Source organism: Saccopteryx leptura, chromosome 1 (assembly GCF_036850995.1).
Source record: "Saccopteryx leptura isolate mSacLep1 chromosome 1, mSacLep1_pri_phased_curated, whole genome shotgun sequence".
Classification (NCBI taxonomy): domain Eukaryota; kingdom Metazoa; phylum Chordata; class Mammalia; order Chiroptera; family Emballonuridae; genus Saccopteryx; species Saccopteryx leptura.
Genome location: NC_089503.1, coordinates 268,810,036 through 268,831,606, shown reverse-complemented (window position 1 = coordinate 268,831,606; position 21,571 = coordinate 268,810,036). Strand labels below are relative to the sequence as shown.

Sequence of the window (21,571 nt, the reverse complement as noted above, 5' to 3'; positions counted from 1 at the left end):
GAAAAAGTCTTAAAACGTTCAAGCCAGTCTGACTTAGAACTCTAACCTTGGCTTTGGCCCCATCGCCCAGGTCAGCGGTCCCGCCGCTGGTCTACCCCACCTCTACCCCTGCCCTTGGCCAACTCTGAGCTTGTTGAAATGGGACTCCCCACGGGTGCTTAATTATGATGTAGAGGCAGCAATTAAGCATAACGGGGATCCTAATGAAGCACGCCCAAAGCGAGCAAGGCGTTCTTAGAGGGCGCCTGCTCCAGAAAAGGTCCAGCCAGGAACGCCGTATAGACTGAAAACACAACTGTAGCGAACTCGACCAGCGACTAAGGAAAAAACCAGCAGAAGCGCAGCACACGCCTCCAGCGAAACCTTGTTCCCCCTTCTGTAGGCTTGGGTGCCGCTTTCCCCGCCCACCACTATCTGCAGATAGGGAAACGTGGTTTCCACACCGCGCGGCTCACCAAGGCGCTCAGGAATTCGCGCAAGAGCATTTCGGCGGGAGGTTTGCACAGTGCCAGCCGCGAGCTCTAGGTGGCGTCATCCCTCTAGCTGGGAAGAGACACGCACGCGCGGAGGCTCGCACGAGAAACGGGCGGGTGTGCACCGCGGGCATGCGCCAGCGGGGCGAGACGGCGGCTCGACAGGGTCATTCCGGCGCAGGCGCAGTGCGGTGTTTGTCTGCCGGGCTGACGGGTGGCCGGGCGGTACGCGGCGGAGGCGGCGGCGGCGGGGAAGATGGCGGCGTCCTCCCTGGAGCAGAAGCTGTCCCGCCTGGAAGCAAAGCTGAAGCAGGAGAACCGCGAGGCCCGTCGGAGGATCGACCTCAACCTGGACATCAGCCCCCAGCGGACCAGGCCCAGTAAGCACGACGGCGTGGGGGAGGGGGCGGGCGGGGCGGGGCGTGCTGTGCGGGCGGCCCCGCCCCGCCCCTAGGCTCCGCCCCCACTTCCGGGGCGCTCTTGCTGCTTCTTACCGCCACCCCTCAGCTGTTGGCCCGCGTGGAGAGGGTCACGGTGACCCTGGGGCCGTGGGACTAGCGGGCTCACGGGCGGCCCTCCCCGGCCTGAGAGGCTAGTTACGCCGCTCCAGATGAGGACCCCCCCATCTGATGACCCGCCCTATCGCCGTGATTTGCGGACCCTCTGTCACCTACTGTGAGCCGTGCATCCCCTTCTCCACGCGACCGTGACTACATCCAGGTTCCCTGCAAATACGCACACATCCGTTTTGGCCAGATGGTTCCACTCTCGCCATCACACTGACTGTCAAGAGGCCCCTATCCCCTCTCCGCTCCTGGGTCCTTGTCATCCAGGTTCAAGAGATGGTCCACTCACACTCACACCTGGCCTGGGGACACCTGAGGCCAGTACAGTGATATTTAGCATCCCAGCACTTACACATCTCTCCTTTGATTCCACCATCTCAGTGCCTACCTTCTGGGCATCTTGTCATCTGGAGTCACGAGTTGTCCCCCTGCCCTGGTGGGATAAAGGGTCCTGCTGATACACCAAAGTTGTGGGTTCTATCCCTGGTCAGGGCACAGTCAGAAATAGATTGATGTTTCAACCTCCCACCCTTTCTCTCTCTTCCTCTCTAAAATCATTTTGAAAAAAAATAAATAAAGGACAAATTAAAAAAAAAAAAGTCCTCCCCAACACTCCTACTCCCACCTGTCCTGGGGTCAGTGTGACCACATTTAGTCCCCTGTTATGTCCCACAGAACCCCCTCCTCAAATCCTCTCAGTTGGAGGGCCTGTGATTCCCCTCACCAGGGACCTGACATACAGCACTCTATAATGCTTTCTGTGTCTTTGTTGCCTTCTTTAATATTCTCTCTGATAAGACCCTTGTAGCTTGTAGCTCCTGTGGGGTCATCTTGATGAAGTGGGAGGTTGTGGGGGAAGACACCCTATATCTAGGTATTCTAACTACCTTCTACTCATCCAGCCTGACCGTCACAGCCTGACACCCACCCAGTCCATGTGTAGGGTCTACTCCACAGCCCTCCTTCCCTGAGGACAGCCTCTTGGAGGCCCAGGGAAAGCCTCAAGGCAGTGATGCTGGCATTGGACACTCCCTAGGGCAGGAAGCCCAGCAGGGACTGGAGGGTCCCTGCTGGGCTCTGCAGTGCTACCTTCCCCTCGCCCCCAGTGTGAACAAGACAGGGCTGGGTTTAGGGCCCCAGGTGCATTATGGGGGTGGTTGTCTTAGGTGTAGAGTGAGGCACGGAGAGGCCCAAGATGGGCAGGTCCTTGAGGATCCCCACACTAGGCATCTGTGTCTGTGTCAGCTCCATCCCATCCTTCCATTCCTCCCATCTGTTGGTTTCTACCCATCTCTGCAGTTTGGTGCCTCGCACCTCCCCCTCCTCTTCGTTATGATTTGATTTCTTTTCTTTTTGACAAATCAGTTATTTCTGTGTGATTTACTGTGGTGTTGTTTTTTTTTCTTTCTTCTCCCCATCCAGTTATTGTGATCACTCTAAGCCCTGCTCCTGCCCCGTCCCAACGAGCAGGTACCAACCTTTTTATCATCGCTGCTTGGACATCTGCACCATTGACCTAACCGCTGCCCCAGCTGCAGAATCCCATCTCCCTGTCCCCCATGCTGTGTGTGTGTGTGTTTACATGTATGTATGTGTGCACGCACACACATACACATCTCAGACTCTCACTCTTTCTGCCCTCCATGAGATCCATATCAGGCCCACCTTGCCTCTTCCTCTTGTGTTTTCTCCCCTCCCTGTCCCTTCCTTTTGGATGCAGGTTTGAACTCCCTGGAAGAGGAACTGGGCTCCCTCACTGACCGGAAGTTTGTCACTTGTGAGGAGGTCACATGTTTATGTGCATGTGTGTGTATAAGTGACAAGGAGAGAAAGTGGGACCAGTGGGTCAGCTGTGCCTGTGGATCCACTTCAGCAGTTCAAGAACATGTATTGGCCCATGTGCTGTGCCTTTTCTAGGCTCCAGGGACAAAGCTGTGAACCAAACAGACCAAGTCCTTCTCTTTGTGCAGCTTATGCCCCAGTAGTGGTGGGGTGGGGATATGAACAGTGAGTGAATCCTGGTCAGGGAGAGCTGAGAAGGCTATGAGCCTTGGAGAAAAAGCAGAGTAGAACAGGGTTGAGGGTTCTGCAGCAGGGCGATCAGGTCAAGCTTCTGGAGAAGGTAGGATTTGAGCAAAGTCTCATGGGAGGTTGAGGGAGCTAGTGAATGGAGGTAGAGGAATGGCCCTTCCAAGGCCTGAGTGCAGTGAGTCTGGGAATGGATGTGTGCAGAACTGTCCTGTGCAAGGGTGTGTGTAAGAGAGACCAGCTAGGGGTCTGGTCCTGTTGGTCCTTGTGGGTAAGTGGGACTAGGTTGTGCAATTGTATGTGTATGGCCTCGTGTGTGTGTATTATGGTGTTGGGGGCTCTGTGTTGTATTATCTACCTGTCTGCATGTGTGTAGGGGTTTGTTTCCTCTGTGTGTGCGCTGACAGTCTGGTACATCTGTGTCTCCTGATGGCCGCATTCCCCATATCCTCTTTTGTTCTCCCTCATTCATTCACATCTCTCTTTCTTTGTTTCTCTATCTGCCTCTCTCTCTCATTCATCTTCATACTCTCTTTCTGTTCTCCTGACCTGCCATGTTCTCTATCTCACCCCCTCAGTGCTCAGTGACCACTCTGGGACTTAGTATATCACCCCCCCTCTAGCCACTGAAATCCTACTGCGCTTTATTTTGTGGGACTGGCAGAAACCTCTGTCTCTAGCAGCCCTTTCCAAGGTCCTGGGGCAGCTCTCAAAGGCCTAATGGCCTGTGTCAGGGAGAGGATCTATGGGAGACAATAAAAAGTGTGGAGAAGGTAGGGATGTGGTCCTCACCCCAGAAAGCTGACAGCACAGGGCAGAAAAGGGGTCCAGATACCTTTCTGGGAATGAGAAGCTGGCACTGTCTCAAGAGAGTACAGATGCAAGGGAAGCACAAGGAGAAGTTGTTGAGCCAGAGAGGGAGGGCTTAAACATTGCTTCAAGCCATGGCAGCGCAGAGGTGTAGGAATGTTACAAAGCCAGGTTCAGGTGAGGGGGATGAAACATGGAAGTCGAGGATGCTGGGCTTTACTGTGTCCCTGGGGTCCCCAGAGCTCTTTCTTTATTCCCTTCTAGAACTGCAGGCCATGGTCATATACCTTCCCCCCCTCACACTGGCTGGGATCAGGGTCCTGAGCCAATAGGACAAGGAAAGTGCCAGCAACTAAAGCATACCCATTGGTCACTGGGCCCACGATACCAGGTGCTCACAGAACTCTGGGAGGAAAAGGTGGGCTGTGGTAGGAGGTGTGGGGAGAGAGGAGGGGCATGAGCTGGGAGCAGTCCCCAGGCCTGCTCTCCATGGAAGGTGAACCAGGGAGGGTGCTTGTAGCCAGTGCCCTCCCCACCCAAGGACCCTTTTCTGAAATGCCAGGACCTTTCAGCTGTAAGGGTTCAATGAAGGATTGTCTGCTTCCTCTAGCAGTTAAAACGGCCGCTGCTCCTCCACCCTGATTCCAGCCCAGCCAAGGGAGGTTCCCAGCCCCTCAGTGAACCTGCTCACCTGTTTGGGCCTCTCTCTGGCCTGTCTCTGCAGCACAGCCAATCTTGGGCAGCTGGGCCTCAGTGTTGGCTCTTGTCTGTCTGTATCCTGCCCTCTTGTTCCCTAACTTTACCTGTCCTGTGCTTTCTCCTACTTGCCTGCTGCCTGCCTGCCTGCCTGCCTGCTTGCCTGCAGCATGCTCAAGCCATCTGCATGCAGGCTGCTGGAAAGAACCAAACTTCTGCCTGGCCCAGCACCCCTTCCAGTTGCTGCCAGTCCTGAAGGGCTGCACCAGCTGGAACCCCTCATCACCAGGACATAGGCCCATCCTGGGGTCCTGCCCTCACCTCTGTCCCTGCTGGCCTCAGCTCTGCAGGCCTAGCTGGGAGGCTCACAGATGAATCTACTGGCCAGAGGGTGGCCCTCCCTGACTCTGAAACAGAACTTGGGGCAGGGGAAGCCTGGGTCCCTCACCCAGCCTCCCCAGGGTGGTCTGCCTCACTTGTATAGGCAGCTGGGTTCATTGCAGCCATAGGACCAGAGTCCAGGCAATTCTTCACATGGTCCCAAGCATGTGGCCCTGGGCATAGGTCGGGGGAAAGGGACACACCAAGGAAGCTACCTGGCTGAGGGACACCATCAGGCTCCAGGCCTTACTTCTCTGTCAGCATAGACTTGGGGACGAGCCCTATGTTTCTGGGGACTAGCATTCCCAGCCAGCCCATTTTATCCCCTTCCAGGCAGGGGGATGGGAGAAGTACCCTAAGTGGTTTCAAGGGTGAGAACCCTAGCTTCTCTTCCCCAGCAGGGCAGGAGGCTGTGCTAGCCTGTCTGAGGGTGCCCGGGAGGGGAAGATCAAGGTCCCTAGCTCCCCAGAGTGCCAGCACTGGAGGTGGATTTATCTGGGTGTTAATCCCCTTTATGCCCCTTGCTCTCACCTCCCTAGCCCTGCAGCTCCCACTGGCCAATGATGGCGGCAGCCGCTCACCGACCTCTGAAAGCTCCCCACAGCAGCCCACACCCCCGGCCCGGCCCCGCCACATGCTGGGGCTCGCTTCCACCTTGTTTACACCTCGAAGCATGGAGAGGTGAGCCTTTGGAGCAGGGCCAGCTGGCCTGTGGGAGGTCAGTGTGGGGAGGGTTGCTGGGGTGGCCCTAGGGAGGAGATGGTGAAATCTTTGGGAACCCCTGGGTATTGGGAGTTAGGGTGGCCTCAGGTTGGTCAAGACCCCCCTCCACCCACTCCCTGTTCCTGTAGTATCGAGATTGACCAGAAGCTGCAGGAGATCATGAAGCAGACAGGCTACTTGACAATTGGGGGCCAGGTACTACCCTTCCCCCAGCCCCCAGGGGGTGGGCAGGACATAGTGGGGCTAGGTCTGTGTGGTGGGACAGAAGTTGGGTAGACCCCCTAGCCCTGACTCTCCTCACCAGCGCTACCAGGCAGAAATCAACGACCTAGAAAATTTGGGGGAGATGGGCAGTGGCACCTGTGGCCAGGTATGGAAGATGCGCTTCCGGAAGACAGGCCACATCATTGCTGTCAAGGTGAGCCACGACCCCGCCCAGATGCACCCCATGCCTCTCAGCTCTGGTGCTAAGGCTCTCCTTCACTACCCCTCTTATCCCGTGCAGCAAATGCGACGCTCGGGGAATAAGGAAGAGAATAAACGGATCCTCATGGACCTGGATGTGGTACTCAAGAGCCACGACTGCCCGTACATCGTGCAGTGCTTTGGCACCTTCATCACCAATGTGAGCCTGACTGCCCAGCCCCACCTGCTCACTTCCTTGAGTCTCCCTTGCCGCTCTCTGAGCGTGCCCCCAAACCCCAGTCCTCCTCTCCTGATTGGGGTGGGCAGGAGGGTATGGCCACTCCCAAGGCATTCCTGCTGCCCCTGCAGACAGATGTCTTCATTGCTATGGAGCTCATGGGCACCTGTGCCGAGAAATTGAAGAAACGGATGCAGGGTCCCATCCCTGAGTGGATCCTGGGCAAGATGACAGTAGCGGTGAGTGGCCAGGCAGGGGCTGGGTGGGCAGGGGCCCCTTCCCCCACCCCCGGTTACAGTGCCCTCCCCTTTCCTTCCAGATCGTGAAGGCGCTCTACTACCTGAAGGAGAAGCATGGCGTGATCCACCGGGACGTCAAGCCCTCCAACATCCTGTTGGACGAGCGGGGCCAGATCAAGCTCTGTGACTTTGGCATTAGTGGCCGTCTTGTCGACTCCAAAGCCAAAACACGGAGCGCTGGCTGTGCTGCCTACATGGCAGTAAGTGGGGACTGGGCAACATGGGCAGTGTACCCACCCCAGCCACAGGGGTCCATTTTTCCCTTACCATGTCTACTTTGCCCCTCCTCTTCCCCTACAGCCTGAGCGCATTGACCCCCCAGACCCTACCAAGCCAGACTATGACATCCGAGCTGACGTGTGGAGCCTAGGCATCTCCCTGGTGAGTTGGGGCCCCTCTGGGAGGACAGCAGGAGAGGCAGGAGCCTGTCCTCAGCCACTTCAGCCTCCCATCTCTCCCTAGGTGGAGTTGGCGACAGGACAGTTTCCCTATAAGAACTGTAAGACAGACTTCGAGGTTCTCACCAAGGTCCTACAGGAAGAGCCCCCACTCCTGCCCAGCCACATGGGCTTCTCGGGGGACTTTCAGTCCTTTGTCAAAGACTGGTGAGGAGCCCCTACCAAGGCCCTTTGCTAGGGAAGATGGGCAGGTCAAGGTAGCCCGGGAGCTTTGAAGCAGGAGGGAGGGAAAGCCCCCTCCCTTGTGGGGATGGGACCAGACTGGACTCGGGGCAGGGGCTGCAGGCAAGAGCTGGAGCCCTGGGAGCCATGACTTGGGTTTGGACCTGGCCTCAGGGGACAGTTGGCCCCAGGGCATTGAGCTGGGTGCTCTGGAGCTTTATCTCAGGAAGTTGTAAACAAGTGGAGGGCAGAGGGTTCTGAGGATCCTACACCAACAAGCAGAATTATGCAGGCATATTGGATTCTCCCGCGGGGGAACTCTTCCTACTGGTACCTCACGACATGATTCAGGCCCCCAGCCCAGGTGGGTGCAAGCCCCTGCGTTCACTAAGCTGGCCCAGGGCCAGGAGGATGCAGTAGCTCCTTCCCACAGTTTTTGCAGTCCCCTGGCTCAGTAGGTCAAACAGCTGACCCCCTTTCTAGGCTCTCATTTCCCTTTTTTCCCCTTTCTCCAGCCTTACTAAAGATCACAGGAAGAGACCAAAGTATAATAAGCTACTTGTGAGTACCTGGGGCCCCTCCCCACCTTATCCCAGCCTCACTCCCCACCACCCACTCATCTGGACACTCAGGGCCTAGGTGAGACCAGCAGAGAAGCTGCCCCTGTCCTAAGTTCTTCCCTCGGATCCTGCAGGAACACAGCTTCATCAAGCGCTACGAGACTCTGGAGGTAGATGTGGCATCTTGGTTCAAGGATGTCATGGCAAAGACCGAATCACCGAGGACTAGTGGAGTCCTAAGCCAATACCACCTGCCCTTCTTCAGGTAGCTGCGTGGCAGCAGCCAGCCCTACTGGGGGGTGGGGGGGCCAGGGACATGACCACAGGCCCCCTCTTCCCTACCCAGCTACCCAGCTGCCCTCCAGGGGACACTTGGGAACTGGACAGCCGCCAAGGGCTAAGGACAGAAAATAGGGGATGCCAACCCAACCCTGACTCCCTACCCAGCAGCCATGGAGAGATGGGCCCACCAGGCCCTGGCCCTTCCAGTCATGGGGTCAGCCGCTGTATAAGTCCCCCAACAGACACTGTGAACGGAAGACGGCAGGCGTGGAGCAGACCTGCTACTTATTCAGTCGTAACCTCGGGGCTGGGGTGGCCACCTGGGGCCAGGAGAGAGTCACCGTCCTGCACCTCCCGCACTCACCCCATGCTCTCCCTTCAGCCTTCTGTGGTACACATGTTCCCTGTCTCCTCTCCTTCTGTCACCTCAATGCCTCTCTGGTTTTCCATCTCCCGTCCTGCCTCTGACTCTCTCCTAGCCCACGCCCTGCCACCCACAACAGGACCTCTTGGTCCTCTTAGGTCTGTGGCAAGCACTGAGTCCCTTGGCTGGCATCCTCATCCCAGGAAGGCAGGCTGGACATTGTGACTACAGCTGACCCAGGCTGCAGGCTCTCTCTCTCTCTTTGATCTCAGGGGGTCCTTTTTGGAGTTTATTGTATTTTATTGTACTTGTTGGGGTATTTGGCGGATGGGGGAAGAAGAGATTGTTTTCATGGGGTTTGTTGGTACCTTCAGAAACTATTACCAAAGTCATGTTTAGCTGCTTGTGGTGTAGCCCTTGACCTCCCATGGGCACTGGAGGGCTAGGTGGAAGGGCCTAGGCTACATGCCTTGTTAGCCTGTCCTGGAGAGACTAGTCCCAAAGGTGGGTGCTGAGGGCGGGGGCTCCTCCCTTGGGGCTGGAGACTGGCCTCTGCTTGAGGCGAGTTGAGGACCTCAGGCCGTACAGAGGGAGCTCATGGGGCTGTGGCCACAGAGGGTGGCCTTCAGGGAAGGGGGGTCTGGGGCATGGTCGGAGGCAGCAAATGCTGGTATGGCAGGGAGGAGGGAGTGAATGACAGGAGTGGGGGCCTCCAGGCCAAGGCCCAGGGAGGCAGGGAGTGAGGGTGCAGGGAATGGATGTGGGGGTTTGAGGATGTATAACAGGGACAGGAGGGGCAGGCCAAGGGCTGGGTGTGTGAACGCAATCAGTCCCCAGCCCACCTTGAGGCTGTGCCATGGGGCCTTCCTCCCCCCCAGCCCTCTGCAGCAGTCAGAGCAGGAGGGGGGTGTGTTTCCTTTTTTGTTGGTGATGCATGCAAATCAGTGGACAAAAAGAAAACACACAAACACACAAAACAACCAACACCAAAGGTGAAGAACCTCCCTGGATGTAGCTGGAGCAATATAGATTCAGCATAGGTATCACTGTAACTTCTCTATCCTATTGACTAGTTACTCTTAACATAGTCAAACAAAAGGCCGCATGTTTAAAAAGTACTCCTTGTCTTCTCTCTGCCTAGTCAGGAGAGGGGGTATACCGCCACCTCTCTTGCCTAAATCCCCTTTGTAAGGGGAGGGGCAGGGTGGGGAGCCAACAGGCCTAGCTCCATCCTTGGGGGTCCCAGCCACAGGGGCTCTTGCCTGTAACCAGAAGGTTGAGTGGCTGGTTCCAGGGCCAGCAAAAGCCAGAGGCTGGCTGCCCAGGCTTATTTTTATTTAACTTAATTTTGTTCCATGTATATCTGCCTGCCCTTCCCCTTCAGTGTTAAGTGGGAGCCCTGAGGGAGCCTCTCCTCTCCCCTGTCTCTCCCGTCTCCTCCCTCTGTCTTCCGTCACCAGCCATTCTTCTGGACCAGGCAGAGGGTTGAGCTGGCAGGCAGGAGCCTGGGGTGACCTGGCCCAGCCCATGACCCCTTCTCAGGCTGCCAGTATTGCCCCTTTCCTTTTTAAAATGAGACACCCTTGTTTGTAAATCCTTAGAAGCTTGAGAATAAAACCCCTCCCTTTTCTTCCACTGAGTCTGTGGTATAACCTGAGACTTGGCAGGATGTGGCATGAGATTTGGGAAGGCGCTGTAAGCCCTGATGTTGGGGTTGGAGGTGCTGCTGTTGCTGTTCTGGTGGATGAAGTCTGCATCAAAAGGAAAACTGAGGCAGGTTTGGGACTGGTTGGTTGTGTTTGTAGTGATTTGCCCAATATCTAACAGGCAGTGTGGAGGGACACCCAACTCCCGGTAGCCACAGGTCCTTCTGGAGAGGAGCTTTTAATCCCTGGCAGGCCTTGGGTAAGGGCTTCTGTGTCAGCCTCTCAGCCTGCTGCCCCCACTCTTTACCACCCAGCGTGGCTGCTCAGCCAAGGACAGGGTCACCTGCCTACCTGCTGGACTGGGCTGGTGCTTCTGCCCCTGCCCCCTGCATATTACCACAGCCAGTCCGCCATGCTGGGTACCGTGCTCTTGCTGTTGGCCCTGCTTGCAGGGATCTCCGCCATGCCCAGCGGGCCACCTGGTATGTAGGGGCTGGGAAACATGCCTTCGTGCTTGCATTCCTGTGCCACCATTTCTCGGGGAACTGGTGGGTGGGCACTGGGATCTACTACTGTCTCCCATTTTCAGGTTCTCTGGGGTCCCCAACTTCAAAATCCCCAGCAGCCATGGTGATGCCAAGGACTGTGGGAGGGGAGTGATCTGTGCAAATATTTTGAGAGTGTGTGTGGGGGGCATCCTGAATGAAAGACAAGGACTTAGCTATCTCTTAAAAGTACACATCTGTGTGTCCGTGTATGCACTGCATGTGCATGCCCTCAGATGAAAAGACCCCTGGTTTGGGCTCCCTGGTACCTCCATCCTTTATTGCAATTCCCTCAACCCCAGAGTGAGGTACTTGTACAGACAGAAATGCCTCAGAGCCTGGTGATCTGGCTGGGCTTGGGCTGTAGGAAAGCAGCCTCTCTCCCCCTGTTGATGGTACCAGTCTCTCTCCGTAGAAAAGAACAGGTGGCGACAGCTGCAGCCCCAAGCTAGACCTGCTGAGCCTCTGGGCCCCTCACCCTCTCCTTAGCCTGCAACTCATTCATTCACTGTGGGGGAGGAAATCAAGGTCCAGGAAAGGGAGCTCCTCCCCAAGAGAGCACAGCTTTGCGCCTGGCTTCAGCTGCTGGGCTGTGTGATGTCCTAGAGGTCTCCGGGGAAGACATAACTGCTGTCCCAACGGCGGTGAACGAGGCGAGGCGAGGAGCCAAGCATGAAAGTGAATCCACCGCATCCATTTTTATAAAGGAGGCTAGGAGATTGGGTCGTTTGCTCGAGGGCCTAACGGGAAGCGTGTCCTTCCTTTATGCCACCTTTTCCCCTCTGCCAGCACCTCCATTCCCAGCAGTGCCTGGGTCGTGGCTGCGCCGACCCGTTTTCAGTCTAGAGTTATCCGATGCAGAAGATACTTTCCAGCGCCGAGCAGGGCCACTTGAGGTCCCGGCGGACAGCCGCGTGTTTGTGCAGGTGCGCGCGCAGGGGCCGGGGGCAGGCAGGTGTGGGTACTGGATCCTGACCACGACACTCCACCCTTCACCCACCACCCCTGTCCAGGCGGCCCTGGCCCGTCCCTCCCCTCGCTGGGGTCTGACCCTGCACCACTGTTGGGTGACACCGTCCTCGCGTCCGGCCCCAGGGCCTACCCTGACGCTGCTGCGTAAGGGCTGCTCCACTGATTCCTCGGTCGCCTTTTCGCCGCCACGCCCCGGGGCTGCCCGCTTCAGCTTCCGTTTGCGCCCTGTCTTCAATGCCTCTGTGCAGTTCTTGCACTGCCAGCTGAGCCGCTGCCGCCGCCTCCGGGGAGCCCACCGGACTCTTGCGCCTCTGACGTTGCTGCCCTTGTCGCTGGTGCGTGGGCACAGGGCAGGGAGTATGGGCTTCTGGGGCCAGTGGGGAGGGGGGCTACGTGGGAGCGCCTCTGGCATCTGAAGGAGCCCCTCGGGGTTTGGGGATCTTGGGATCGGCGTGCTTTGGAGCCTGGGGAACAGGTCTCGGAGCTGGAGGTAGGCACTGGGTCCCTCTCAGGCTGGGAGCTGGGTGCTTGAGGGACACGTGGGGCTCCGCCCAAGGGTTCCTCAGGGGACAGGCTGTAGGCACTGAGTTCTCTGATGGACAGGTCACTGGGATTCCCTTGGGCGGAGGTCTGAAGTCCCTCCAGGGCAGGGTAGTTGGATAAAGATAATAAAGAGCCAAGTCTCTGAGTATTTAATGCTGGGCTTCACAGAAGTTTGGTTGCTCATAGAGCCAGGTCATGTGAACTTGAGGGACTGAAATTTGGAGTCTTGAGGAACTGGGTGTCTGGCTGTGTGTGTGTGTTTTAAGATTATAAATATTGATTTTACAGAGAGAAGAGGGGGAGGAACGAGAAGTATCAACTCATAGTTGCTTCGCTATTTAATCCTTCATTGATCGTTTGTCCTACACTCCTTGACAGGGCAAGCCCAGTGTTTCAAACTGGTGACTTCAGCGTTCCAGGTCCACGCTGAATCCACTGCGCCAGTACAGGCCAGCCTGGTTGTTTGTATATCTTATGCGCTGGGCTCAGGATCCCCGAGGGCTGGGATTTCCAGGAATCTAGTGATGGAACTTTTGGTTGCAAAGAGTGCTGGACACTTAGATCTCTTGAGAAGCCTGGATCCCAGTCTCTATATCCCTGGACCCTCACGTCCCCGCTCCCCTCCCCCCCCCCCCAGTGTCTGCCTCGGGATGAGGCGTGCCCGGGCTCCAGCAGTGGCAGCAGCGAGAGTTTGGGTGCCAACGACCCCCACCTGCACACGCTGATGCAGCCCATCGTAGTCACGGTGCCACGGCCGCCCCCCAGTGAGCGCGCAGTCCTCCTCTGTGGGGATCCCTGGGGCTGAGAACTGGGGTGGGGAGGACCTCTGCCTCAGCGTTGCCTCCCCACAGGGCCACCCAAGGGCGTCCCCAGCAGAGCCTTACGCCCGGTGCCCCCTGTGCCGGCCAAGGCGGCCTTGGAGCCCGCACCAATGGTGGCTCTGGTGGTTGCCATCTTCCTGCTAGGCGCTGCGCTGGCCGTGGGGCTCGGCCTCGCATGCGCACACTCAGGTACCAATTTCAGCACATCCCAACCTTTACTCGGCCCCCTACCCCCAGCCTATTCCCACACTTTGGCACCCGGGTTGCCACGATCCCAACTGGCGAGGCCTCAGCATCCTTAGACCTGCCTTCGTTTCGCCCGCAGCAGCCCACAGGGGGCGCCCCTGCACCTGGTCAGCGCTCTGCAACCCCTACTGCTCCTCAGCCTGCCTCTCCCCTCCAGCGCCCCCACCTCCCGGCTCACCCACGAGAGCCTCGCCTAGCGACTCCCAGCCCAGAAGACCCCAGTGAGGCAAGTAAGTGTGCCTGCGTGTGTAGGTGTAAAGTGGGGCTCTAGGACAGCTGGAGGAGGAAAGTGATGATGACTCTTGATGGCGCTTTCTCTGTGCCAGGCAGCGTTCTAAATGTTAACTAAATCCTCCTAAAAAACTTAAGGTTAGATACTGTTATAACTCCTATTTTAGATATGAGAAAAAGAGGCATGCTCTAAAGTTACTTATCAAGGTTACAAAACTTGGAGCTGAGAGCTGTGTGGGTCACTCGTGGACTGTGGGCTCTGTGTCGAACAGCACTAGGCAAGAATTCAGGATTCAGATCTAGCATCCTCAAGCCCGCGCAGTGATTGAGGAAGCCAGTGATCAGCTGAGAAAGACGTAGCCTGCGTATTGTCCTTTCCCTAGTGTAGAGTAGGTCGCCCCTTCTAGGGATGGCGCACCCCCAGCAGGGTCCAAAGACGCACCTACCAGAAGTGCATCAGAGTTGCCATTCTGGACCGGCTACCGTCGACCTTGGACCCCATGGAAACATGGCCTCTACACCGTGCCCTCCTCACTCCTCCTCCCACTTGGACTCAAAATAAACATCTGGTCTGACCTGCTGAGTTCTGAAGTACACTTGTGCGCAGGGCCAGGGGTGGGCGACAGGAAGTGGAAGCAGGACTTCGGAACTGGGAGGATTCTCGGCTGGAAGAGATCCAGACTGGAGAGGTGAGGCTTCGGGTTAGGGGTCATACACCACCTATATGCTTAAGTGCGGATAGGGATTAGGGGAGACCGAAGGGCGTTTTGTCCCAAATGGAAAGGGGCACCCGATCCCACCAGGTTTTGTTTTTTGTTTGTTTTTTTTTACAGAGAGAGAGGGATAGATAGGGACAGACTGACAGGAACGGAGAGAGATGAGAAGCATTAACCATCAGTTTTTTGTTGCGACACCTTAGTTGTTCATTGATTGCTTTCTCATATGTGCCTTGACCGTGGGGCTACCACAGACTGAGTAACCCCTTGCTTGAGCCAGCGACCTTGGGCTTAAGCTGGTGAGCTTTGCTCAAACCAGATGAGCCCGGGCTCAAGCTGGCGACCTCGGGGTCTTGAACCGCATCCCAGTCCAATACTCTATCCACTGTGCCACAGCCTGGTCAGGCCAGTTTTTTTTTTTTTTTTTTTTTTTTTTTTAACCCGCTTTCTTCCACCCCAGCACCGGACCAGTAGACTCTTGCCATCTTCCCAAATCCAGGCCTTTTCCTCTATCCAGTACCACCGCCCGGACCCCGCCCTCGCTAGGGCCTCGAACTCTGGCCTCTGCTCCACTCTTCTCTCCGTCTAGTCCAGAGTTCAAATCCCTCCTTTCGAGCTCCTCCCTCCCCTGAGCATTGACAAGAGCTTGCTCCATTTTACAGATGAGAAAACTGATGCAGGGTACAGCTAAGTCACTTGCTCAAGGTTCCCAAGACTGGACGACCCCAGAGCCCAGTCTCTTCGCTAGGACTGGGCAGCTGCCCAGGACCCATCCCTCTTCGAGAAGCGAAGCACACTGTAGGAGTTTCACAAGACTTAGTCCAGAAATGGAGAAAAGGCACGAGATCTAAGATCTGAGCTCCAGGATACAAATGAGATAAAATGCGGACAGTGGCGGGGGGGGGGGGGGGGTCACGTTCCTTCGCACCAGATCGAATGCCGGCCTCTCCATGATTTCCCACACGCAGTTCTATCTAGCAACGCAGAGTCACGCCCCCGCCCGCTTTCCCTTCCGCGCGGTGCTTTGTGGCCCCAGCGGCTCCCGTAACCCCGCCCCCCCAGACGAGGCTCGAGCGTCAACTCCGCCTTCCTCGGCATGAAGCCCCCACAACGGCAGCGAGCGTCCCCGGCGCGCTTTCTGGGCGAAGTAACTGGCACCGCAGTCTGGAGCGCCCGGGAGAAGCGGCAGCTGCTCCGACTACTGCAGACGTGGCGGGGCCATCTGGAGCCGGACGCTGCCGAGTTGGCCAGCGCGCTGCCGGGCCGGAGCGAGGCCGAGGTCAGGGGTCCCGGAAAGGGAGCGAAGCTGGGGAAGGACCTGAAATGTGTCCCGGGGCGCGGGCGTGGTGGGGTGCGAGGCGGGCGGCGGGTCGAGCTTGGCTAGAAGGATGGATGGGCGTGCTGGGGCGGAAGTGAGGCCGAGGGGCGGGGCGGAGGCGGGACGAGTGGGACCGAGTGGCCGCCCCGACGGGGCGGACCCGGCGGTTGGCTCAGCGGGACTAGGTGGGAATGAGATTGAAATAAGAATCAGGAAGTGGGGCAGAATGGACGAAGTGGGGAGGTGAAAAGGGTAGAGCTTAGAATGGGGGAGGGTCCTGGCTGTGGGCAGGAGCCAGACGGACCTGAACTTTAAATTTTTATTATTAGGTCACACCTGGCCCGTAGTCCCACACCCTGGGCAGCGTCGATGTGACAGTTAACAGCGGGCTAGCAGGAGGCAAAGAGCAGTGGCTGGCTCTTGGAGCAGTCAGTGGTCTTTGGCTTCTCTCCTTCAGCCCTGGGTTTGTGAAAGGCCCATTCAGTCTTCTCCTTTCTCTTCCCCAGATTCGAGATTTCCTCCAGCAGCTCAAGGGCCGTGTGGCCCGGGAAGCCATTCAGAGGGTGCATCCAGGTGGTCCAAAGGGTCAAAGGCACCTGGAAGCACAGACCCCAGCTCCTATCGAGGTGAGTGAGGCAGGACAGAACTACCCAGGGCCAACCCCTGGAAGAAAGGGTGGTGGGAGTTGGAAGAATAACCTGGTCAAGGGATCCTCATGGAGGGTAGCTCTTGGACTCTTAAGGGTTGATCTCTAGGCTGACCTTGCACTTTCTGGTTGCCCCACCCAGGTATGGATGGATCTTGCTGAGACAATAACAGGCCCCCTGGAAGGAGCTCTGACTGTGGCTTTCTCACAGGTAAAGCAGCTATCCCTTAGGCAAGCTAGGCATGTCCCTGGGGACAGGGTCATACATAAATCGAAATAAGGCCTGACAAGGCGGTGGCGCAGTGGATAGAGTGTTGGACTGGGATGCGGAGGACCCAGGTTGGAGACCCTGAGGTCGCTGGCTTGAGCGCAGGCTCATCTGACTTGAGCCCAAGGTCGCTGGCTCAAGCAAGGGGTTACTCGGTCTGCTGAAAGCTCACGGTCAAGGCACATATCAGAAAGCAATGAACAACTAAGGTGTCGCAACGAAAAACTGATGATTGATGCTTCTCATCTTTCTCCATTCCTGTTTGTCCCTATCTATCCCTCTCTCTGACTCTCTCTGTCCCTGTAAAAAAAAAAAAAAAAAAATCTAAATAAGGTGTATCTGCACCTGGGCTCTTTCTGTTGCCATCTCTGCAATTCTAGCCAGTCACTGGACACTGAGCCTCAGTATTCCCTTTCTGAGTTTCTGAGGCCATCTCCTGTATGTGGCACCGCCCTTGGGTGAGCAGGTGGAGGTGGGGGCCTCAGCACAGTTTGAAGGGCAGGAGAGTGACTGAAGGCAGGACTACTACTTTTTTTTTTTTGGTATTTTTCCAAAGTGAGAAGCAGGGAGGCGGTAGACTCCCGCATGCGCCCAACCGGGATCCACTTGGCATGCCCAGTAAGGGGTAATGCTCTGCCTGTCTGGGGCATCGCTCCACTGCAACTGGAGCCATTCTAGCGCCTGAAGTGGAGGCTGTGGAGCCATCCTCAGTGCCTGGGCCAACTTTGCTCCCATGGAGCCTTGGCTGCAGGAGGGGAAGAGAGAGATAGAGAGGAAGGAGAAGGGGAGGGGTGGAGAAGTAGATGGGCACTTCTCCTGTGTGCCCTGGCCGGGAATCGAACTCAGGACTTCCAAACGCCAGGCCGATGCTCTACTGCTGAGCCAACTAGCCAAGGTCAAGGACTTCTGTTTTTCTCTTCCTGATTTCTCTGCCTGCCAGGTGCTCACCATTGGGGCGGTGGAGCCCATCAGCCTCCTGTACTCCAAGCCCTCCAAGCCCACTCAGGCCTGTGGAAAACTACTGTCATTCAACACCCCTAGTGGGCAGGAGAATGAGAGCCCTAAGGCTCCTGGCCCCACAACTGAGGCACTTTCTGAATTCCTGGCTGGCCCCTCTGCTGAGGGAGACCTTGAAGTGGACTTTGAGAAGATCTACAAGTATCTGTCATCTATCTCCCACAGCTGCCTTGGCCCTGAGCTTTCCCCAGCTGGTGAGAAGAATGGGGGTGGGGTTAGGGGTGGTGTCCCAGGTGGCAAGCCCTGCCCTCCTCTTACCCTTCCTCTCCATCCATCCCCAGAGTCAGCTGTGGTCCTTGACCTGCTCATGGCACTTCCTGAGGAACTGCCTCACCTTCCCTGTGTGGCCCTGGTTGAGCATATGATGGATACATACCAACACCTGATGGCCCCCCAGTCTGACCCCAGCAGTGAGAGCCTGTATCCAGGGGCTGAACATTGTGGTACTGGCTCTAGGGAGCAAGAGGAAGCCAACCAGGCCACCCTCCAGTCTCCTGAGAATGCCAGGCCCAGCAAACCGAGATCTACCTGTCAAGCAGCTGGGATCTGCCCCTTGAACCCATTCCTGGTGCCCCTGGAGCTTCTGGGCCAGGTGGCCACCCCTACAAAGTGAGGGGCCCAGCAGGCAGAGGACACACCAGATATCCATGAGCCCCTGGTCCTCAATTCTGCATGGGTTGGCACTGGGTATTCATGAGAATCTGGTCGTGGTAAAAGTCCTTGACTCTGTGTGCAGTACCAAGTGGCCTTTGAGACACTGTACAGTAGGGGTCTCAGAAGTGAAGCCCAGTTGTACAGGAGTTCAGCCACAGAACTGAGGTGGGTCAGCCAAATGTAAATGGCTGGGCTATGGCCACCGTCAGATATTTCCCTCACAATTGCTCCTTCTCCCTTCCTGTATTCTGTGGCCTGTGTCCTATAACTGAATAAAGTTGTAAGTCTGCTTCACTTTTTTATTCTGTGACTTAAAGGTGGCATTGTTGGCTCAAACTGCAGAAAGAGAGATCTCAGAGGTCGGAGAGGCAGAGCTTAGAGTCCTGGGAATGGAAGGGGGCGTGCCAGTGAGGAAGGTGTCACCAAAGGCTACCACTGCCAGGTCTGCTCCAAAGCGGCTTGGAGTGACTTAAGTTGGCTATGAGGAGGTTATTGCATGGAGGGTCAAGGCAAGCCTGAGCCTGGCAGGTGTCAGGGAAAGGTTTTCTGAGCGGGTGATCTTACACCATACAGATGGAGAGGTGATACGGTGTGGAACCACTTTTGTCTACAAGTTTCCTTAGTCAAGTCTTGATATCATTCTGGTTTCCCAACTGACCAGCAAGGAACCAAAGCTCAAGGCTGTGGGGGGCCCAAGGTTTAAAGGTGGGCTGTCCCTGTTTCAGTTTAGAGAGGGCTACCGATGTAGCCTTGGGGAAGCTAGAGAAGAAAGAGGAGCAGAATTGGGTAGAGGAGGGAGCTAGAGTCCCAGCTGCTGTCAAAATCCCCAAATTCCTGGAGATGCTATTGGGTCTCCACGCAAAGGGACCCCCCCCCTCCACCAGCCTCCAAGGGTGTGGGTTCAAGTGCACGTTGGGTAGGGTGATAGGAACCAGGTGTCCTCCCCAAAAATGTCATTCCTCCAGGCCTAACTAGCCCTCTGAGAGCTAGTAAATTTTCCATTCCAAAAATCTGCATTCACTCAGCCTTCCTTTTATAGAAACCCTCACTTCTCCCCTAAACCTTGGGCCCCCCACAGGCTGTCATCTCCTGTTGGCCTGTGTCTGTGTAGGGATTTACCAGGAGACCTTTCCCATGGACATTGCACATGGCTCCCCCAGGGCACACAACATATCTCCCAGGTAGGCGTGGAGTGCAGCCATGGCCCCACTCACCAGGCCCATGGGTTCCCCAGTGCACCCAATGATGGTGGGAAGGAGGGACCAGAGTCAGAGGACGTTGGGGTTGAAGATGTGGTCATAGCAGCAGGAGGCTGTGACAGTTCTTGGAGTCCACCTCCAGGGCTGGCTGCGGGTGCCCCATCACAACACCCCATTCAGCTATGTCCAACCCACAGCCCCCAGTTTCCCCAGGTCAAGGGAAAGAGGAAGGTGTCTGCTGCGCCTTGAGCTGTGGGGATTGAGGTGGTAATACACCTCATACCAAAGTATGGGTCTGGGTGTCTCCACAGCACTAGGCAAGAAGGTGCTAACTCATCTCACTGCTTGGCTCAAGTAAGTGCTTAATAATAGCTTTTATTTATTATAACTGTCAGCTGAAAGGCAGGAAGGAGTGAGAAGGTACGGGGAGGGTATGGGGGTGAGGGTGCGTAGCAGGTGGGATCAGGGGGACGTGGTAGGATTGCCAGTGACTGGGCTGCGGAGGTGGTAATTGAGGGAGGGGAGCGCTAATCTGGAGTGAGGCCTGGGCTGGGGGCACGAATAAGCCTGCCTGCGCTTTTCCCCCACAGAAAGCGCCACACATCCCGGACACAAGCAGCCATTGTTGCTCCTCCGACTCAGTCTCCGGGAGGCTGAGTTGGGCATATTGGTATATAGTATCCACCCGTGGGTCCAGGAGGGGACCCCAGGAGAGGTTCAATACTCAGGAGATGGAGTAGTGATGGTGGCCTGACGACATGGGAGGGAGGAGACAAAGGAATCTCTGCATCCTGGGACGGACAAAATACTCATGCTAGCGACAGGACAATAGCAGAGCCACCTACACCCTCGGGCGTTGGCGGGTTTTGGGGCAAGGACAGGGCGAAATAAAGGCACGAAGTGGGGCTCGGGCTTGCCCAGGAGGGATGATGGGAAAGGCCTGAGCGGATGGGAAGGGTCTGGGAGGGGAGAGGCTGGATTTCTCACACCCTCCCTCTTGGGCTAGGTTCTGGGACGGGATCCTAAGCGCGGTCCAGGACGACAGCACCTCTGTCGGTTCGGCTCCTGGACAGCGACCCGACGGAGGGCCAACCGAGTGCTGCGGCTCAGACCAGCGCGTAGTCGAATTGGCCTCGCTCGAGCGCCTCCTTGTGGTCAGTCCAGGACGAGGCGGGCATGCGGCTGTAGGGGTCGAGTAGGATGCGCACGCAGCGCACCATCAGCAGCACCAACACCACGAGCAGGCAGAGCACGAAGGCAAAGACCGTGTGCTGCTCGGCGTCCAGGCCTGCAGCTGCCGGGGGCCCCGTCGATGGCAGCATCGGCTCGGGTGTCGGTGCCCAGGTCGTGCTCATGGCTCACATCGCAGCGCGCTCTGCGGACACGCGCCCCGGAGCGCGGAGATGAAGCTGTGCCTTCCCACGTCTCCCTCCTTCCCATCCTTGCTGTCCCTCATCTCCGATCTCCGGACAACGCCCATACCCCGCCCGTCAACAGCCGCCACCACCACGTTGGGACTCTACTCTGCGCAGGTGGGGGCGTTGAGAGCAGGGAGACGGAGCCCTGACCCAGCCGGTCAGCACACAACAGGTGCGACCACACGGCTCGCGGGCGCGGCAGGGTCCAGCCCCGTCCCCCACCCTCTGTCTTTGTTCTTGGCATCCCAGAGACCCCTCCCCCCATCACCCCCGCCGTTCCCCTCACCCTGGCCTCGACCACAACGGGGACTGAGTGCCTGTCAGCAGATCTCTCCTCCGGAACCCGCGTTGGCTCTGCTCTCGGACTCTCCTCGGCGGGGGGTGACGGCAGCAGCGTGGCCAGGGCTCGGCCCACCCTACCCGCCCCTGGAGCAGCAGAAACCGAGGCGGGCGCGGCGCGAGCTAGCCGTGGCTGTTTCCATAGCGACGGGGGCGTGGCCGTTCAGGGGGGTGGTGGAGGATGCGCAGGGAGCAGCGCGGCAGTCACCCCGCCCCAGCCTCGGGATCGCCACACTCAGGAACAGCCGGGCCTCAGGTACCCAGGATCCCACCCCTAATGCCTCCATCCAGATCTTAGCCCATGCACCCATATTCTCCACGACAGACCCTTCGCCCAGACTCCTTGTTTGGGAAACCTCAGTGCCCCACCCCTCCAGCACCCTCACGAGTGCACAAGCTCCCCCAGCCCTAAAGACTCCAACCCCACAGACCCAGACCAAGTCACGAAAACGTCCCTAACCTCCTCCCTTCCAGAGGGGTGCAGGGTCTTAATCAGACAAGTTGCCTCTCTGGGCCCACAGTTCCTTCAGCAACCTTGACTGCCAAG

The 21,571-nt window shown here is 57.2% G+C and overlaps 4 protein-coding genes across 7 annotated transcripts; 3 read left to right on the top strand and 1 right to left on the bottom strand.

The window, feature by feature from the left end:
- Positions 1-643: 643 nt before the first annotated feature.
- On the top strand, positions 644-10,080 carry MAP2K7 (mitogen-activated protein kinase kinase 7). 3 transcript variants are annotated; one of them, XM_066352465.1, is made up of 13 exons: positions 644-853; positions 2,462-2,509; positions 5,494-5,635; positions 5,806-5,872; positions 5,982-6,095; positions 6,183-6,302; positions 6,452-6,559; positions 6,640-6,819; positions 6,920-7,000; positions 7,082-7,224; positions 7,755-7,800; positions 7,934-8,064; positions 8,146-10,080. In XM_066352465.1, exons 1-13 carry the CDS (start codon positions 730-732, stop codon positions 8,198-8,200), a joined length of 1,359 nt encoding a protein of 452 aa, XP_066208562.1. In that variant the 5' UTR covers positions 644-729; the 3' UTR covers positions 8,201-10,080. The 3 variants fall into 3 exon arrangements, with proteins under 3 accessions (XP_066208562.1, XP_066208571.1, XP_066208580.1); XM_066352474.1 differs by having other exon boundaries at positions 7,934-10,080; XM_066352483.1 differs by lacking the exon at positions 2,462-2,509 and having other exon boundaries at positions 7,934-10,080.
- Positions 10,081-10,190: 110 nt separating this feature from the next.
- TGFBR3L (transforming growth factor beta receptor 3 like) lies at positions 10,191-14,132 on the top strand. 2 transcript variants are annotated; one of them, XM_066352502.1, is made up of 6 exons: positions 10,191-10,573; positions 11,426-11,562; positions 11,650-11,943; positions 12,789-12,915; positions 13,003-13,161; positions 13,298-14,132. In XM_066352502.1, the coding sequence occupies exons 1-6, from the start codon at positions 10,504-10,506 to the stop codon at positions 13,441-13,443; spliced, it is 933 nt and encodes a 310-aa protein (XP_066208599.1). In that variant the 5' UTR covers positions 10,191-10,503; the 3' UTR covers positions 13,444-14,132. The 2 variants fall into 2 exon arrangements, with proteins under 2 accessions (XP_066208599.1, XP_066208593.1); XM_066352496.1 differs by having other exon boundaries at positions 11,426-11,943.
- A 960-nt stretch (positions 14,133-15,092) lies between these two features.
- SNAPC2 (small nuclear RNA activating complex polypeptide 2) lies at positions 15,093-18,362 on the top strand. The gene is made up of 5 exons (XM_066361106.1): positions 15,093-15,444; positions 15,990-16,109; positions 16,272-16,340; positions 17,338-17,608; positions 17,696-18,362. The coding sequence occupies exons 1-5, from the start codon at positions 15,262-15,264 to the stop codon at positions 18,025-18,027; spliced, it is 975 nt and encodes a 324-aa protein (XP_066217203.1). The 5' UTR covers positions 15,093-15,261; the 3' UTR covers positions 18,028-18,362.
- A 1,292-nt stretch (positions 18,363-19,654) lies between these two features.
- Positions 19,655-21,467, bottom strand: CTXN1 (cortexin 1). Its single transcript, XM_066352451.1, has 2 exons — positions 20,972-21,467; positions 19,655-20,642 (listed from the first exon to the last, which is right to left on the bottom strand). The coding sequence occupies exon 2, from the start codon at positions 20,620-20,622 to the stop codon at positions 20,374-20,376; it is 249 nt and encodes an 82-aa protein (XP_066208548.1). The 5' UTR covers positions 20,623-20,642; positions 20,972-21,467; the 3' UTR covers positions 19,655-20,373.
- Between the last annotated feature and the right edge of the window lie 104 nt (positions 21,468-21,571).

Excerpts from the sequence above, each read along its gene's own strand:
- CTXN1 (XM_066352451.1), bottom strand. The coding sequence starts at position 20,622 with ATGAGCACGACCTGGGCACCGACACCCGAGCCGATGCTGCCATCGACG.
- TGFBR3L (XM_066352496.1), top strand. The coding sequence starts at position 10,504 with ATGCTGGGTACCGTGCTCTTGCTGTTGGCCCTGCTTGCAGGGATCTCC. Across the intron at positions 10,574-11,425 it reads CATGCCCAGCGGGCCACCTG|CACCTCCATTCCCAGCAGTG; the intron begins GTATGTAGGGGC and ends CCCCTCTGCCAG. Across the intron at positions 12,916-13,002 it reads GGTGCCACGGCCGCCCCCCA|GGCCACCCAAGGGCGTCCCC; the intron begins GTGAGCGCGCAG and ends GCCTCCCCACAG.
- SNAPC2 (XM_066361106.1), top strand. The coding sequence starts at position 15,262 with ATGAAGCCCCCACAACGGCAGCGAGCGTCCCCGGCGCGCTTTCTGGGC. Across the intron at positions 16,110-16,271 it reads AGACCCCAGCTCCTATCGAG|GTATGGATGGATCTTGCTGA; the intron begins GTGAGTGAGGCA and ends TGCCCCACCCAG. Across the intron at positions 16,341-17,337 it reads TGACTGTGGCTTTCTCACAG|GTGCTCACCATTGGGGCGGT; the intron begins GTAAAGCAGCTA and ends TCTGCCTGCCAG.
- MAP2K7 (XM_066352465.1), top strand. The coding sequence starts at position 730 with ATGGCGGCGTCCTCCCTGGAGCAGAAGCTGTCCCGCCTGGAAGCAAAG. Across the intron at positions 6,096-6,182 it reads GCCACATCATTGCTGTCAAG|CAAATGCGACGCTCGGGGAA; the intron begins GTGAGCCACGAC and ends TATCCCGTGCAG. Across the intron at positions 7,801-7,933 it reads CAAAGTATAATAAGCTACTT|GAACACAGCTTCATCAAGCG; the intron begins GTGAGTACCTGG and ends CGGATCCTGCAG.